The sequence below is a fragment of the Pseudomyrmex gracilis genome, unplaced genomic scaffold, assembly GCF_002006095.1.
Source record: "Pseudomyrmex gracilis isolate BER0280 unplaced genomic scaffold, ASM200609v1 scaffold_98, whole genome shotgun sequence".
Lineage (NCBI taxonomy): Eukaryota > Metazoa > Arthropoda > Insecta > Hymenoptera > Formicidae > Pseudomyrmex > Pseudomyrmex gracilis.
In genome coordinates this window covers 181,174-198,601 of record NW_018020682.1, presented here as the reverse complement: position 1 = coordinate 198,601, position 17,428 = coordinate 181,174, and the positions used below count along the sequence as shown (strand labels likewise).

The 17,428-nt window shown below is 33.9% G+C and overlaps 4 protein-coding genes and 1 long non-coding RNA gene across 9 annotated transcripts; 3 read left to right on the top strand and 2 right to left on the bottom strand.

Moving 5' to 3' along the window:
- Positions 1 to 5,439: 5,439 nt before the first annotated feature.
- LOC109855762 lies at positions 5,440 to 7,327 on the bottom strand. The gene is made up of 3 exons (XR_002250331.1): positions 7,253 to 7,327; positions 6,155 to 6,459; positions 5,440 to 5,614 (listed from the first exon to the last, which is right to left on the bottom strand). It is a non-coding gene; the product is annotated as an uncharacterized LOC109855762 (long non-coding RNA).
- A 604-nt stretch (positions 7,328 to 7,931) lies between these two features.
- LOC109855766 (zinc finger protein-like 1) lies at positions 7,932 to 9,607 on the top strand. Its single transcript, XM_020430337.1, has 3 exons — positions 7,932 to 8,292; positions 8,439 to 8,744; positions 8,824 to 9,607. The coding sequence occupies exons 1-3, from the start codon at positions 8,191 to 8,193 to the stop codon at positions 9,364 to 9,366; spliced, it is 951 nt and encodes a 316-aa protein (XP_020285926.1). The 5' UTR covers positions 7,932 to 8,190; the 3' UTR covers positions 9,367 to 9,607.
- A 687-nt stretch (positions 9,608 to 10,294) lies between these two features.
- LOC109855765 (retinol dehydrogenase 3) lies at positions 10,295 to 12,683 on the top strand. 4 transcript variants are annotated; one of them, XM_020430335.1, is made up of 6 exons: positions 10,353 to 10,441; positions 10,576 to 10,771; positions 11,317 to 11,520; positions 11,635 to 11,940; positions 12,100 to 12,340; positions 12,489 to 12,683. In XM_020430335.1, exons 2-6 carry the CDS (start codon positions 10,654 to 10,656, stop codon positions 12,607 to 12,609), a joined length of 990 nt encoding a protein of 329 aa, XP_020285924.1. In that variant the 5' UTR covers positions 10,353 to 10,441; positions 10,576 to 10,653; the 3' UTR covers positions 12,610 to 12,683. The 4 variants fall into 4 exon arrangements, with proteins under 4 accessions (XP_020285925.1, XP_020285923.1, XP_020285924.1 ...); XM_020430333.1 differs by having other exon boundaries at positions 11,233 to 11,520; XM_020430336.1 differs by lacking the exon at positions 10,576 to 10,771 and having other exon boundaries at positions 10,295 to 10,441.
- Positions 12,684 to 12,734: 51 nt separating this feature from the next.
- LOC109855769 (ribosomal RNA processing protein 36 homolog) lies at positions 12,735 to 13,887 on the bottom strand. Of its 2 annotated transcripts, none has more exons than XM_020430339.1 (4): positions 13,779 to 13,887; positions 13,576 to 13,703; positions 12,947 to 13,463; positions 12,735 to 12,863 (listed from the first exon to the last, which is right to left on the bottom strand). In XM_020430339.1, the coding sequence occupies exons 2-4, from the start codon at positions 13,636 to 13,638 to the stop codon at positions 12,739 to 12,741; spliced, it is 705 nt and encodes a 234-aa protein (XP_020285928.1). In that variant the 5' UTR covers positions 13,639 to 13,703; positions 13,779 to 13,887; the 3' UTR covers positions 12,735 to 12,738. The 2 variants fall into 2 exon arrangements, with proteins under 2 accessions (XP_020285928.1, XP_020285929.1); XM_020430340.1 differs by having other exon boundaries at positions 13,576 to 13,719; positions 13,779 to 13,878.
- A 146-nt stretch (positions 13,888 to 14,033) lies between these two features.
- LOC109855768 (protein lethal(2)denticleless) lies at positions 14,034 to 17,071 on the top strand. The gene is made up of 8 exons (XM_020430338.1): positions 14,034 to 14,273; positions 14,381 to 14,616; positions 14,707 to 14,884; positions 15,020 to 15,236; positions 15,318 to 15,523; positions 15,605 to 15,807; positions 15,883 to 16,093; positions 16,188 to 17,071. The coding sequence occupies exons 1-8, from the start codon at positions 14,225 to 14,227 to the stop codon at positions 16,841 to 16,843; spliced, it is 1,956 nt and encodes a 651-aa protein (XP_020285927.1). The 5' UTR covers positions 14,034 to 14,224; the 3' UTR covers positions 16,844 to 17,071.
- The last annotated feature ends 357 nt before the right edge of the window (positions 17,072 to 17,428 follow it).

The window sequence follows — 17,428 nt, the reverse complement described above, 5'->3', positions numbered from 1 at the left end:
AAAGTTCATTGACGCAACAGAAAAGTTGTATTTACAATCGTCAAAAATTAGCAGAGAGTGTTAAAAATTGACTAATTTTTTGTAGTTTATTAATTGCAAGTCAGTTCTACTATAGCGAGAAATGATAACGCTTGTTTATATTCTCATTCTCAATTTGCGTTTCCCCCGATGTGCAATGCTCCTGACATTTTGTTTTCCGATTGGCTACAAATTCTGCGGTATGTTCCGGTAGAATTCGAAGTTAGCAACTTCGAAGAATATTTTTTTATTTATATGACGTGTTTGAGAAGGAAGGCGCGAAAAACCACGTTCTTCCGATCAAACGAGAAAAATTATATTCTCTTTCTCTCTCTTTTCTTTTCTCTTTCTCTTTTCTTTTTTTTTTTATCGCTGCACTAGATTCTTCGATTCTAAAAATTTTCAAATTTTCTCTTTGAACAAAATCTTTCTTTCTCGTTTCTTTTCAATCAAAGTCAATAGCGGTCAAATCAATTTACATAACTTACATTATATTTCTTTATAAACCAAATAATCATATAACAGTATGTATCTGACATGTGTCCTAATCGAAAACAAAGAAATAAAATGTTCACAAACGTCTACCTATTTGTTGAATTTTTTAAGCAACTCTTCGACAAACTCATGAGATAAAGATGAGAAAAAGTTGATTTTACAACATACACACACTTACAGTGTCAGAGTTGTTTTTTTTTTCCTATACGACACAGAGCACGACACTAAAAAAAAAGCTCTTTTGCTAATTGGTTGTTCAAAACCAAAAGATGGGAAGATTTCCGGGGAATTTGCGAGACGTAGGTCGTCCCGTGGGATATCAAGGAAATTCTACGGATCGGAAGGTCTTTCAAATATTTAGCAGCAATATCCAATTTCGCTTTCTGTATCCCCACAATTCTTCATAGTTGATTTACTGAGGTAGTCTAAAATCTATTTTTGATCGATTACATATTTAATTACAAATTCGTAAACTTTTTGTGCGTAACAGTAGATACGTAACAGAGAGCGTTGTACCCCAAAGATAACCGCTAAATATATTTAAAACTTATTCTCCGATCGCTCAATATCTCTCGAACATGTGTAATTTTTTAAAGCGTCCCGATTTATTGCAATAAGTTTTCTTTCGTTCTGAGATCTCTGTATCGACCAAAAAGTAGCGATTCAATAAAAAAAAAAAAAAAAAAAGAGATTAGGATTAAGTGCGAATAGCTCTTCGACGAGTTGATCCCGCTGGCGGGATAATTCCTGGATGAAAATTTTGCAGATACCGGTAACACATAATGGTTCGTCAATTTGGAAATGACAAGACGCGTCTCTCGTCGCGCCAAATGGAACTTCTAAATGGATAAGATATAAGAGTTAACACTTGAGCAAAAAAAAAAGGAATTAGGTGTCTGATGTATGAGCCACCGTTATCCACCCGCTCGCTTCCGATGAAGCATACGCGCTGTAAATGATAGCGACATTTTTCTCTGCATTATTTCTCTGCGAAAACATAATAAATTCGAATGTATTGCGCGAAAATGTGAAAATCGCTGGAAACGTCGAAAAAAAATATACGATCGTGGTATATAACATTAACACGCAAAAAACAATTGCACAAAATTCTGCTTCGCATTGAAAATGTTTCTCAATCTAGTACGTATTATGAAAGGGGTGGCAATATCGATCTTTGTACTATATGAACGTAAAAACGTTAACAAAGATTGCATCGCGAGACATTCGATAAACCACACACACATACAAACACACACACACACACACACACAGAGCGGGAGATATTTTCTTCGCGCAAAGTTTGCAGATTCGATCTTTCGCGACATCGACACGAACAAACGTACAAGTTAGGGAAGTAGAGATGAAATAACAGGGTGATGCATGTCCCGTGTACCTAGGGGGTGAGGGGGATGACACACGAAGAACGTGATCCTGTGACTGATCCGTGAAAGCGTGAAAGGGTTTCTACTCCTTTTTCCATCCCTTTATCCACTCTACGAGAACACGGGGGTGTCGCGAGGCAACGATCAATCACTCCATGCCACAGCACCGACGCACTCCCTTCCCACTTAACTTCTATCTTTCTCTCTCTCTCTCTCTCTCTTTCTCTCTTCTCTGATATTACTCTCCACCGCGCTCTCTTCTTCGCCATCCGTGAAAAATATTCACATAAAGAATTTCCTACTGATACAGCCGAAACAAACGGCTCTTCTTCGAAATCAAATGCACTCAATCTACGTTATCCGTGCGTTGCGTTTATCGTCTGTCACCGTTAATTACATCGGTAATGTTGGAACTCAACAAAAACAAAAAGCAATGTATTCCTTTGGCGCGTGAAAATGATTCGCACGAAGATGTTTTTCCGAACAGCACTTTCTTTCGATTCATAACATATTGCGTTAATTTTCACAAAAATATTTTTCAAAAATATTTTTGAAGAAAACTATTCGCCGTAACGGCAGGAAGTCAATGACCTTCTTGAAAAGAAGGAAAGCAAAAAAAAAAAAGAAAGAGAGAGAGAAGAGGAAGAAACAGGCAAATGACGTGAAAGAGAGAAATCGCAGCGAGCGATTGAACACCGAAAGAAAGCGCGGACACACAGAAAATCGTAGGTCAAAGTACTATACGCTACCTTTACGGGTTGCGTTCGTGCTTGGATGATACTAAAAGTAATGTATTCATGAGATAATTATTTCTTGCATTCATTACAAAGCTGTAAAGTTTTTATTGGCCCGCTGGTCGGGCCGATGAAACGTGAGGCATGCTTACAAAGTTACAGATGACTCGCTCTCCCGGTTTCGCCTCTTTCTTTCTATTTTACTCAGACTCGTTCGTTATTCGGACCCGTTTGCGGCATATTTAAGGACAGTTCTTAACTCTCGAAATATCGCGCCTATAATCGAAACTCGTACACAAAACCACGTAGAGATACGTGGAATGTTAAAAGCATTCTTTAATACACAAATGTTTAACGACCTTGGCAAATATTCTTGCGAAAAAAAAACTATAAAATGGAAGCGTACAACTGAAATACAAGAAAACACGATGCTATTAGCTTAGAATTGTTATATAATCAATACGTATTATTCTAGTTAATTGTTAATGGGAATTAATTAATTATAAGAATTAATCATTATGTTCTTCTAATTATTATAATTAATTGTTAGCCCTGTTAAATTATTTTATTAATATTGTTACAGATTTTTTTATACTCTTTTACGAAATAAACAAATAGAAGAAAAAAAAGAGAAGAGAAAAGTAACATAGTAGATGATAGAAGAGGTTATATCCCAGAAGGATGCGAAGGCGCCGATAGAATATCAAGAACTTCGCTAGAAAACCCCGAACAGAAAACATTATTCCTTCCTGTATTGCCAAGTGGGAAAAATACATCACAGCCTTTCCGTCGTATAAAAATGTGTTTATGCGTTGCACACCGGGAATAGAAAACATCGTTCCGGGGAGTTTCCCATGTCCCGACGCTGACACAGGAATATGCCAACGTTCATGGGAGAGAAGAAGAAACACAGAAAGAGGAAAGATGAAAGTAGTTTTTCGTTTTCCACTTTTCTCGCTTTAATACTGCGAAAAGAAGTTTGTTAGCTTTTTTTCTCATAATGTAACATTTTTTTTTTATATAAAAAAAACATCCAAGAACCGTTAAAAAAAAAAAACGATTGAGAGTCGAACGGAAAGCTTCGATGTGCAAGGGAGAAAAGACGGGATTTCTAACAACGGAGGCAGAACTCGGAAGAATGGAATTGACGGCGCGAAAATCATGAAGACCGGAAACAAAGCTCATCGTTATACACTATCCTGACGTCAATGTGAGAGAAATGTCGGACCGAGATCGACCGTCACTACTCAAATGTAGGAGAATAGTGCAGTTTAAGTGATGACTTTTCTAAAATTTTGTATATTTGTCAATTAACTTTTATGCGACAAAAGTATACAATATTTTTTATTTTAAAATGTTATACAAAGAATCAAGTTGTACAGGCAACGTATATACGCTCATAACTATAAACTCAATTCCTTAGTAAATATTGTCTCAAATTTATTTATTTAAATGTCTAATTTTTTATTTCTTGTAAATCTTTTGGCAAATCCGTACATACACATATACATACTTGAATACATCATGCGGTTATTTTCTAAGCATTACTCACCGGAAAATAAAGGGAAGAGAATGGAGAGATCGAATGGTTTTTGTTCCGACAAAGAGCGTTAAACGATGATGTCGGAAAGAACGATGAATGTCGAGGGTGCAAACGTCGGGACACGAGATTTCGGCACGTGTTCACAGACATGTCTGCGCGATTCCCATAATCTCGTGCGGCTCACACTCGAGCTTTCGTTTCTTCCTGTAAAAAAGAAAAGCAGAGAGGAGAATTGGAATCGGCTTTTCGAAATTGCGCGCCGTCCTTGTAAGCATCCCCAGGGAGAGAAATGCAAACACACTTTTGCTAAATGCGCGATCTGAAGAAAAAGAAAAACAACAAGAGAAAGAGAGAGAGATGTTTTCTCTTGTCGTTACTCTTTCAGAATCCAAGCTTCCATCTTTCTAAATCCAAGATAAAGCACCGAGAGAAGCACCACAGAAGGCTTCATGTTTAAACGAATGAACTGTGTGTTGGCGCGCAATTGATTAAATATATATAAAACATTCATATAAAAAAAAAAAGAAAATTGTACTATTTAGATAGAAAATTTATAGTTTTTTTGCGTGTGAAATAAACATAAATTTTTTTATTCATACTGTGAACATGTGTCGCAATAAAGTAGTTCTGTTTTTTGCAAAAAAAAACAAAATAGAAAATATACAAAATAAGACACTAAAAAAATTATTTTTTATTGAGAAAGAGTTAAAAAAAAACTATTAAAATCAACCAAAAATAAAATCACTTCCTTTTTACTTTCATATAGATATAGAATCGTGTATTTACCGCTATTATATATTTTGTAAAAAAATCTTTTTCACTCACATGCGTCATCTAGCGCAATCATACGACACTATAATTATATCTTTTCAAGCTAAATCTGATATCTATAGAGTTTGGATTATAGGAAATCAATTATACCGCCATCTTACGAATACTGTTCGAATTATGATATTGTTTCTGATATGTATTTCAAAAATCGATTTCTTTTTTTCTTTAGAAGAAGAATAATATAATCCAAGAAAATATATAACAAAAATCCACATCGCTTACTTTTATTGCAAAAATATACAGAGATATATATAAGAGATATATGTACATATGATATATGTACATATATGTACATATACGTATATCAATTTAATAACAGAATTTAAATCACTATTTTTATAAATTATTATATATAAATTCTCATAGTGATAAAATTTCAAGAAAAACACAATAATACTAAATCTTATCACACATTAATTAAAATCATTTATAATTACCATTTACAATTATCAAAAACTACCTGAACTATTTAAAACCACATCACTTGTCTCTTTCACTGTTGAACTTCACTATAAAACTGACTATTCCTTTTTTGCTGAGATTTCTGTATGCAAAGTAGTAGAATGAATATAAGCTGCACCAACTTTCTTCTCTTTTTCTTAGTCTCAATCCTATATAAAATAAACATCTAGTTATAATTTAAAATAATCCCGACATCTAATTATAAAGTAATCTCTACAATAATCTTGATAAACATCTTTCTTTATGAAAATAATTCAGTAAACAGTTTTAAAAATACTTATACATAAAAAGAAATATCCACATTGCTTATTTGAGTAATTTCTTTTATTCAAAAGCAACAGAAAAAGATAAAGGTTTGAAAAAATAGAAATAAAACTTTGTTTTAAGAAAACCTTTGATATATTATCATGTCTGTTCTACAAAAGCACCTTAGAAAACACAATCAATACTTTCAATATTTCAGTATTAACATCAGTATTTAATACTATTAAATTAGTATTTTAATTAATATCTAATTGTAGTATTTTATAAATTTTATTAAATAATGCAAAGACAATGCTTGGTATTAAGCTAATCTGACTATTTCTAGATAAATATATATAAAACAATCAAATGTTGGAATATAATGAGTAAAATCTATCTTTTGAATAACTATTTGATAGTAACAATATGCACAGAATGTTACACACTATCAGAATCACCACTGCTTCAGATACTTCCAACACCCTATTGTTTGATAAAAAGCACTCTGCGAGACAAATCCAACGAAAGCCTGTAGCAAACTGAGCTACCCTTTCTATGCAGAGTATCCATAGAGTAGATCCAATACGAGTCTGTCCAATCACAGGCAGCTCTCAGTCAACCCCCAGGAGTTCCTCCTTCATAGGATACGTTGGAAAGAGATAGTGGTAGCCTCGGGAGCATGCCTGTCCGAGCATGCTCGGAACGGCAGTCTGAATCCCATTGCCCATGCGTTGTACCCTATCAATTTTGACTAAAAACAGAAGAAAAATTGACTTAACTTAGACATATCAAGATGACAGTTAGATATATCAGTATCTATACCTTTAAATTTATCAATTCTGAGTTTTAAATCACTTAACTGATAATAATACTCATATGTTATATCTATGTGCTTGTTTTTAATAAAATTATACAGAAATTTAACACTAAATATTTCATAAAAAGATCAGAAGAACAGGCAATACTTTTTCTGCTGCAACACCCTTTTTTAGCAGCTACCCCTTTTATATAGAGAAAGGGGTGCCTGTACCCCTTTCAAAGGGGTTAAAAAAGAGGGGACTCTATAATATAGCATCAGAGAAATCTTTTGATACAAAAAGACCAAATGGCAAACAAGGTCAATCGGCAGTCAAAATCTAAGCAATGCTTCGCTGAGACCGATTTTGTTTATATCGACGAAAATTTAAAGCACATTTTCAAGTTACATACACATCTCACTAGCTTTTATCAGTAAACATATAATTTCTATTTTAATATATCATTTAATATAATCTTTTTTTGTAATAAATTAATTTTTATCCATTCGCATTTAACTATTTACAGTAGCATTTATAAAAATGTATATTTATATCTCACTTACACGCAAACTCTCTATTATAGGTTATAAATCATTTTTTTCTTTCAAATCTAAATAAGCAAAATTTTGATTCCAAAATATCAAAAATATTAGCGTTTAGATATTTCCTTTTACTTTTGCAAATGTAATTTATTTGTTCTTGACAAATATCATATATCTTATTGTGTTTATATATATATATATTTACCGACAAAGTTTATCGATCGCCTACGCACATGTTCTTGGCTGCGGTTCGTTTCATGCTTAATCGCGCATTTATCTATAGTACATGTCACGTATACTATAGATAAATGTGCGCTTAAGCATGAAACGGACCGCAGCCTTTAAATACCGACCTTGCCAAAATCGATAGCTGCGTTCCGTTTCACACGCATATGCTCGCATTTATCTATACTATACGTGACGTGTACTATAGATAAATGCGCGCAATGCGTGAAACGGAACGCAGCCTATAAGAGAGAGCCTTTAAAGTACCGATTTGTCTCAAAATAGCGGCACCAATCAGAAGCGGAGTGTAATTGCTGAATTCTGATTAAGCTGCGATCACAAATCTATGGTTCTGTTGCACTCTCTACGTTTTACTGATAGAACTTTAATCACTCCATCACTCTCAATCGATAAAACAAGTATCACATTTTTTTCGTGAGATGTTATTTAAATCTTTGTGTACTAGTTTTTTTTTTTAAGTTAATAAATGATGTCCAGTTACGAGTTATATTCACGAAAAACCAACGTTACTTTTAACAAGTCCATCGCGAATCTTTGAAAATCTACTGAAATTGTCCTCTAACTACATACGTACATTGAGATTTAAATATGGCGCCAATCTCCTTCCACTTGTCTTTTAATTCATTCTTTCTGCGGTATTTTGCGGCGACGTTCCAGAGTGACGCTGGAAGTGTTTCCCTTATCCCGATAATTTCCCTGCCCCTGACGTGACGTGGATCAGCGCGAATGATGGAATATGGTGGGCTGTACAAATAAAGCAACGGTTTATCAATATATGGTCGTGATATGTCATAAATAAATCTGTTAAAACAATAATTGTCACGAACGGGCACGAGCTAGATTTCTTTTATAATATTTAATAATTGTTTTATTTTGTAATTACGTGACGTTGCGACCATGGGTCTATGCAAGTGTCCGAAAAGAAGAGTAACGAATCAATTTTGTTTCGAGCATCGTGTCAATGTATGCGAACATTGCATGGTTACAAATCATCCAAAGGTACTTCTTACATTGTTTCATTTGTTTTTGAATATTTATTTATATTTAGACGCTTCCGATTAATTTTATTTTGTAATACTTAACGAACGTGATATCGATTGTTATTACATGTGCAATGTCAAAATGTATTATGTTGTAATTTACAGTGTATAGTACAGTCGTATCTGTTATGGCTTCATGATCACGACTATAATCCAATCTGTACATTATGTTCCAATAAATTAAATGACGGTGATTGTGTGAGGCTAACATGCTATCACATGTATCACTGGGTATGTTTGGATCAATATGCAAGAGATTTACCAGCAACCACCGCACCAGCAGGATATACTTGCCCTGCTTGTAAAGCTTGTATCTTTCCACAACCAAAGCTAGTATCACCAGTTGCTGATGTACTGAGAGAAAAATTGGCTACTGTAAATTGGGCCCGTGCTGGTCTTGGTTTACCATTGGTACATATCGCATTGATAATTCTCACAGAGTTCTAAGAAGATACAATCTTGTGTTACATGATGGTCTTCTGTTTTCTAGCTAAGCAACGATAGAGAACAGAAAACAGAACATGAACGTCCTTCCATAGCAGTGAACGATACTATGTTCCAAAATCATACAATGTCTACGCCATCGTCGTCTACTGTAGCTATATCTCGTACAAATACCGTCGATTCAAATTCCATTGTCAGCAGTGTGCACACGAACAGTCAAAAACTCGGTCCGCCTTATTCTGTTGTGAACATTGACTCTTTTCAAGGATTATCTTCAGCTTCCAGAAAAGTATGCGAGGCCTATGACGATCCAAAAGACATATTCTTCGATCACGATGAGAACAAGTATCAGAGGAAGTCCGCTGTGGAATGGTTTTTACGTTGGTGGAAACTGATACTGGGAGCGCCATCCCGACAGAGAACCACGAGACATCTGTATAAGAGATATGTCGTAATAACTATTGTTGGATTTTTGTTTTTTATTGGGCTTATTCTTATCTTCTCGCAATTGGGCAGAATGGCTACGGATGGCGATCCGAGCTTCGATGTAATAGCGAATCCTAATCTAAAGTTTGGAGACAAGTTGTAATCTCTTCAATCGCGTGTGTGCACGATTGTCGATGCTTGTATATGAACAAGACAAGGTCTGGAAGTACTAGACAAAAAAATCACGAAACCATATAGTTCCAATAGGACTGAACATAATTGCGATAATTTGTAAACAAGTGCGCACTTTTCTAGTTAGAATTTATGTATATTAGCGGTGCATGTATGTGTGTGTGCGCGTGCATACTATGTACATTTATGTGTGTATCTGGGCGTGTTCGTGTGCGTGTGTAAATAACAGCATATAATACAATAAATATTTGTTATATAAATTTTTTATGTAAATTATATATCTTGTCATTAAAGGTGTATATTTAAACCTGTAAAAAAAAAACTGTGGTAACTATTTTTCCGTATTATTTTGTTTTTGTGCGAAAAATTGTTGTATGAAACACTAAAATTGAGATACTTGGATTTTCTTGATACTAGACCGAATTTTCATCTTTGTGAAAAAAATAAGTTTGTGTTTTATACTTCCTCAACGATACAAACACACACAGTGAGAAGTGTGATGTGTGTATACATACATATCCAGAGATTTTTTCTTGAGTGTGTGCGAAGAAAATTTTAAATTCAAATAAAATCAGATTCTCGCGCAAACAACTGTTCCATGAAATATTAAAACGCTTCTAGTGTGCTACATAAAAATGATCCATCGATCTGTCTCTCTCTGCCGACACATTTCTCCCGTTCTTCTCTCAGGATGCTAACTTAAAACAAGAATGATACGATGTAAAATTGCGACAATAAATTCTGTCTCGTTGTCTAATAACATCTTTATATATATATATATATATATATACGATCTTTTTAAAAGTCAATTTTCTGCCAATCTGCCAGCTTGCATACATTTGCTGTCAAACTGCCGACATTGCGTTTATCGGAGCGCTGCCCAATAAAGCAAGTCAAATTTCTCCTTCCAAGATTGAACAGGAGCCGGTTGTAGGCAGTGGAACAATCGCGTTGAATCTCACTTCCTTCGATTCGACGTGCGTGCTGAGTGAACATGCTTCCGCGACTTTATACAAGTCTGAAAAATTACTTTTCCAATCCGCAATGTGAGTATATTAACGCAAGTATGAATAAAAAATTTTTGTTAGTTATTACTTGTAATAATGTTTTATCGTATACAGTAGGCGGAAAGAAGACTGATATATATGTTTACGTATATATGTATTTGATATTTGTACAGAACTCAAAGAGATAAAGCTCATATATCGGACCAACGTAATAAGCTTGGAAAGAAACGTACATATCAGTAAATTTAAAAATGTGGAAAAGACATTCAATGACGTTGTATATCGGTGTAGTGACTTCGTGTGTTTTTAACTACTTACTGTATAACGGATACACGAGCGCGGCTGCAGCGCTTTCAGTAGTTTCGTTTGGTAAGAGGATCCAGTTGCTCGCTTAGCTTGCTCATTTACTATTCGCCGATTCGGTGCCGCTTTAGAAATAAAGATTATATCTTGATCGAAAATAAATACTTTCCGGTCCTTTTGCCATATTTTTTAAGTTTATTATTTTTGATTGTATCTTCAGACGTAAGATACAAAATGCATTGTAAAATTTCACAAAATGAAGATCATCAGTAGTATTTTTAAGCAATTGTTAATCTATACGTTGTAAAATAAGTTATTGTTTTAGTATACATATAAAATACACAGGAAAGATATTGTAAAATTATTCTTTTACTATAAAAATCTTCTAAAAAAAATTACTACAAAAATTTAGTAATTTTCTGGTTTTTTTTTGGTGTGTGTTCATATTTGCGTATAAAGATATTAGTTTCAATTTGAAATTTAAATTTAATGATGATAAAGTGCTTCTTATTTTTTCCTCTCCTCAGGTGCCGCCGCGTCTTATTACTATTTCAATCGTCGTCGGAAAATTAAAGCGCAAGATCTTATTGTTATAACCGGTTGCGATTCAGGTTTAGGCTACAGTCTGGCGATGCACTGTCGAGCTCGAGGCGCGACAGTTTTAGCTGGAATACACAGGGATATTCCTCCGAGCGAAGCTAAAAAATCTCTGGAGCACAATGGCATCATCACTCACGGTCTCGATATAACGGATGACAAATCTGTCTATGAGTTTGTGAAAAAAGTGCAAGAGATATTGAGAACAAAAAATTTAGGTAAGTAATAAAGAAACAAAACAGAGAGATAAGTAATCAAAAAATTAAAACACTTTTGTTTCAAATAAATAAACAATTTGCAGGATTTTTTTAGTTGTTTACCACTGTTTGCAGAAATGCACGCATTAGTTAACAACGCTGGAGTGATGATTATTGGAGAATTTGAGTGGCAAACGCAGAAGCATGCCGAACATCAAATAAACGTGAACCTGCTGGGAACAATGAGATTGACGCGAGAGATGATGCCGATTTTACGAAAACACAATAGCAGAATTATTGTAGTATCCAGTCACTGCGCCAGTGAATCCTTGCCGGGAATAAGCATATACGGAGCAACGAAAGCCGGTCTCGAAGCATGGGCAACTTCTCTTCGAACAGAGATTGCCAAGTACGGCGTCAAAGTGATTTCCTTTGTACCCGGTCAGTAAAAACTGTTAGAAGTAGACTATAACTTTATAAATGAATAGTTTTCTTTTTATATTGCACAATTTCACTTTTGTTCTTTTTTGTAATTATGATTTCCGTCGTGTTATATCCATTGCAATAAATTGTTTTCACTTTTTCTGCAAAAAATTACAGGTGGCTTTATAACGGAAAGTGGCATTATGAGACGACAAAAGCAGTACTTTGATGAAATGCGACGTGAAATGACATCGGAAACATTGGAATATTATGACGAATATTTCGAGACATATAACGCATATTTTTCACAAGTTTCGCAGCTCCGAAAGTCCTCATCCGTGACACTGCTGTCGGATCCGGAAATCTACGAAACTTTCGACGGCGCTCTCCTTGATATCCGTCCGTCCACGGTTTACAGGTGAAATGTCGTTTGATTTTGTTGTTACAATGTATCTCTAAATTGGTAGTAATTAATCTCCAAACTTTGATTAGTAAGTTTAAAGATCGAAAAAATCGCAATTCTGCGCCAACAGATAAGTGATACAATTATTGTACTTCATTTTCAGATCCGAGTCTTGGAGATACTTTTTCTATCGAATATTATTTAAAATGACACCCGTATCGATACGTGATCGACTGGTACTAAGTTTTGTTCGAGTACCATTGTGGAAGCCCAAAAAACAATAAATTACATGTGCAATTACAGATAGTGCAACAACTTATATTTTACATATTATATTTTGTATACATATTAAAAAATAAAAATCCTACATACTATATGAGTTTATACAAAAATATATATGTAACTAAAATGTTTTATTTTAACTTTACTTTGTCCTTAGATTTATTTTTCTTCCGCAATCTTTGAATATGTTTCTTTAATTTACCTGTGTTCTTTAAGTCTTCATATTGTTTGACTAAATCCAAAATCTTCTTTTCAGCTACAAGAAACACGAAATATATTATTAAATCATTAATTACAAGTAAATTTTATATAACTATACCAATGTTCCTATTTACTTACATTTCTTTTTGAAAGCAGGCTTTTTTCCTTGCTTAATAGATTCTAGTAATTCTCTTTTCTCTTGATACTCTTTTTTTTCTTTCTCTTTTTCCCGTTTTTCTTCTCTCAGCTGATTCTCAAGTCTTTGAATGAGATATTTGATCTTTTTTATGGATTTTGGATCTGTAGTAGTTTCCAATTCTTTTTGTAAAGTTTTCAGATCATTTTTGCGTACTTTTGTAAGAAATCCATAAGATTTCCTGAAAGCTTTCTTATCAAATGTGCCACATAAGCTGTCAAATCTAGGATCCCGAGATTTAACTTTTTTGTCAGAAATCACATCATTGAACTTGAAATCAGGAACTGGTTTCTTAGAAGACATTTCCCGTGGTCTATTTTTATTTTCCCTCTTAAAATCAGTTTTTTTCTTGTTTTCTCTCCCAAATACTGTCTCATTGTATATTTTGGTACCCAATCTCTTCTGTAATTTCTGCAAATCTTCAAAAGATACATGTTTCAACTCTTCTTGTAATTGTTCCTAAAGTCCACAAAACACAAAATTTATCATTAGGCAAAACATACTTAAATTATTGTATACCAGTACAGTAAAACTTCCACATCAAAAATTGTAAAAAATAAAAAAAAATTACATGAGATGTTTCTTTTCTTTCTCTTTGATTCTTTGCAAGCAAAGGTTCTTGCTCGTCGTTCATGTTGGAATTTAAGTTGCGACACAAAGAGTATGAGACAATTTTTTCTCCTCTCACTCACACAGTCTCTATAAAGGAGAACTTCTATAAGTCTTTTAGATTATGCACAAATATTATCACTAAATTATATTAAGAATTACAACCTTGTAACCAATTTCAGTAAATTTTAAGATGATCACATGTTCTAGTGAGTAAAATACAAAGTGTTAGTTAAAACAAAACAAGACACACATTTTCATTGCGCATCACAAGATTGTTTTACCAGGTTACGTTCCAAAATTCTACCTTGATAACCAACAACTATAGTACACGTTACATGAAATATAGCATTTTAGTAATCAAGGATTTTGGAACGTAACCTGGTAAAACAATCTTGATGCGCAATGACAACCAATGAAAATGTGTGTCTTGTTTATTTAGTGCTGACATCTCAGCTTCAGATCGTGGAAACTATCTCTTCTACGCTACCTTCTATATTTATATTATAGTATCGTAAACAATCTCTTGCCGCAAAGTATCTTATACTCTTTATACCTATATATACATGATTGTTAGTTTGATTTTGTAAGTGATTTTATATCAGTGCAAAATGAAATCGAACATAGCAAATGCTGTTTACCGACGAGAAATGGGATTTGGTAAATATATGTGTGATACTTTACGAGAGTGTCTTAAGATACACACACATTTGCGTACACAGTCAAATAAAATCGCTATAATCTAATGTATTTGTTTGTTATTATAGAACCAATACATGATTATGATGTTGCACTTAATCGTTTGACATGTTATCATGACAGTATATATCGCGGCATACCGCCAAATGCAGACTTTAATTCTGAAACCCCGATGTTTGCATGTCGCTTTTCCACTAAACAAGACCATGAGCACATTCTTGCTTTAGCAAATGAAGATGGAAAACTTGCCCTTCAAGATACAAGATCAGAGAAAAGAGATAATCAACCTTTGGCTGGAGCACAGGTTTCTGTTTGTTTTGATAGATATTTTAGATTTAACATGCCAATTTTTTTAAATATCACAGTATGTATTAATAAAAAATATTTTTTTAAGGCACATTGTAATGCAATTTTTGACATTGCGTGGATGCCCGATGAATTAAAACTGGTTACAGTATCAGGTGATCACACGGCACAGCTCTGGGATGTCAATAAAGGAATACGTCAACTCAGATCCTTCCATGCACATACTCGAAGTGTAAAGACAGCAATATTTCGTGATCGAGACAAAGGTAAAATGTTGAACAATTATATTATACATGTAGATTTATATACATGTAAATGTACTATTTTGCAAAGAATAAGAAATACTTTATTGATACTCGAAATTAAGCAATTTAAAAGTACATTCTCTTGTAAATGTTTAGCTGTTTTTGCAACTGGTGCTAGAGATGGCTCCATTATGGTATGGGATATCAGAGCCAGCCAGCCAAAACCAGATAATTGCATTGCAAATGCGCACAATGTCAATGCACATAATATAATAAAACGAAAAACAGTTTCACAAACATCAAGAATGCAAAGTATCACTGGTCTGGTGTTTCAAGATGATTTTACATTAATTTCATGTGCTGCAGGCGATGGGTACGATAGATTGACAAATAGCTGTTGATAATTCGTAAAACTCTTATTGTTTTGACTGTTATTCGTTTTTTCTTGTTTCAGTGTGATAAAAGTATGGGACTTGCGTAAAAATTATACTGTTCATAAAAAAGAACCGATAGCCAAACATTGCATGAATTATGCAGGAACCAGCTCAAAGTACGGCTTTTCTTCGTTGTTAATATGTCCTGCTAAAATCACATTGTATGCAAGTTGCATGGATAATCATATATATGCTTATAACGTATCATCATATAATCGTCAACCAGGCAAGTAATTTTTTCTATTAAACACCAGAAGTTATTTTATATATAAGCAGTAAATAAAATTTACACAAAATTTATTTGTAGCAGTGGCATTTTACGGACATCAAAATCTCACATTTTACATAAAAACCTGTTTGAGTTCTGATGGCCGCTACCTTGTCAGTGGATCGAGTGATGAACTCGCATATATTTGGCACACTAATAGACCAGGTTTGCCATTGGTAAAACTTCACGGTCACACAGAAGAAGTAACGTGCGTTTCTTGGTACAGTAAAAACGACATTAAGGTTAATATTTATTTATACTATAAAAATTAAGCTAAAGTTATATTATTATTTATCTAATTCTGATAATCATTTCAGATAGTAACGTGTTCTGACGATTATACCTATAGATTATGGACAGTTGGATATGAAGATAAAGCAGACAACGAGAATAAACAGATATCTGGTCGAGCTGAGGTTGTACTAGACAATTTTCCAGTAGGTCATACAAAATTGGAAACTACTCCAACTACTAAATATTCAAATCGCAATCAAGAAATTACACCAGAATACTCGAATACTACTCCGGGTAAGAATTAAAGCGCATTACAAGAGCGAGTTCTAAAATTCTCATTTTTTTAAACTTGAATATTTTTAAAAACAAATTAAATCTTCGCACACAGTTAAAACTCCTGAGTTTAACAATGGAAACTCCAATCATCATGAAGATAGGCAGATTCCTCTCAAACGTACCTACCAACAAATGATGATGGGATCTGAAGAAAAATTTAATTCAATTTTATCTCCCATTCGCGAAAACCGCGAGATGATTTTCACAAAACGGGCTTACATGGAAAATAGCAGTACACGAAGATTTGGCAGGGAGAATATTATTAATTCAAGTAGAGGCTACGATTCGGACGAACCTAGTACGAGCCAGTCTGGGAGCATAGGCGACGGAATTCTTTTCTCGCCTACATCTAACTTGCCAAATTTTGTCTTGGACGGTACGGCACCGCATTTGCTCGAGATGTCGCCGCAGAAATGCAAGGAGAATGTAGATTGGTTAACGAAAATAAGAAAAGAAAAATACGAATGCAGAGTGTCAACTCACAAAACTCAAGTTGTGACACCTGGTCGAAGATCTAGCAGATCGCGATCAACTGAGCCTCAAAAGGTAACAGAGACAAGAAAATCTGCTAGGAGTACGTTATTAAACTTTTTCAAAGCCGCGAGTAACGATTGCGAAAAAAATCCCTGTTCGAAAAAAAACGGTTTTACTCCTTCAACAAATTCGGAAGATAATATTATACCTTCCACGAGTTTAAGTGAACAATAGCAGACAGTGAATAGTTACGAAATAAAATCTTGAAAACATTGTTCTTTTGACTTCTACATCGCGTAATGTAGATATCTCGTACATATTTCAATATCTTACACAATCCACGAAACTATTTTGCAACACTTAACGGTATGCGTTATAAATGTAGCGCAGTACACAGACAAAATGTAAAAATAGACTATTAGATGTTATCGAAATTTGTTGTAAATTTATAGAATAAGGAAAAGCTGGTTAACATTATAAAATTTTATATTTTATAGAAACTGCTTTATATCGAAGTGATAAAAAGAAAAACTCGCAATAATTTACTTGTTTTTGATTAGCACAGAGATTAGTATTTAAAATAATTTAAATTGTAAGATATAAGTACGGCCTGCCATAATCAAATCTTTTAGTGTAAGAACGTGGTGTGTCAAAAACCGTATGTAATATTAATGTACAGTATAAATCAATACTCGCTAAGTTATGGTAAATGAGGATTGTAGCCCAGGAACCTGCGATATCAAAATGCGAAATGGGTTTAGCTACAACTCTAATTTACTCCGATTTGATAAACAGTGATTTAGACTAATGACATTTATA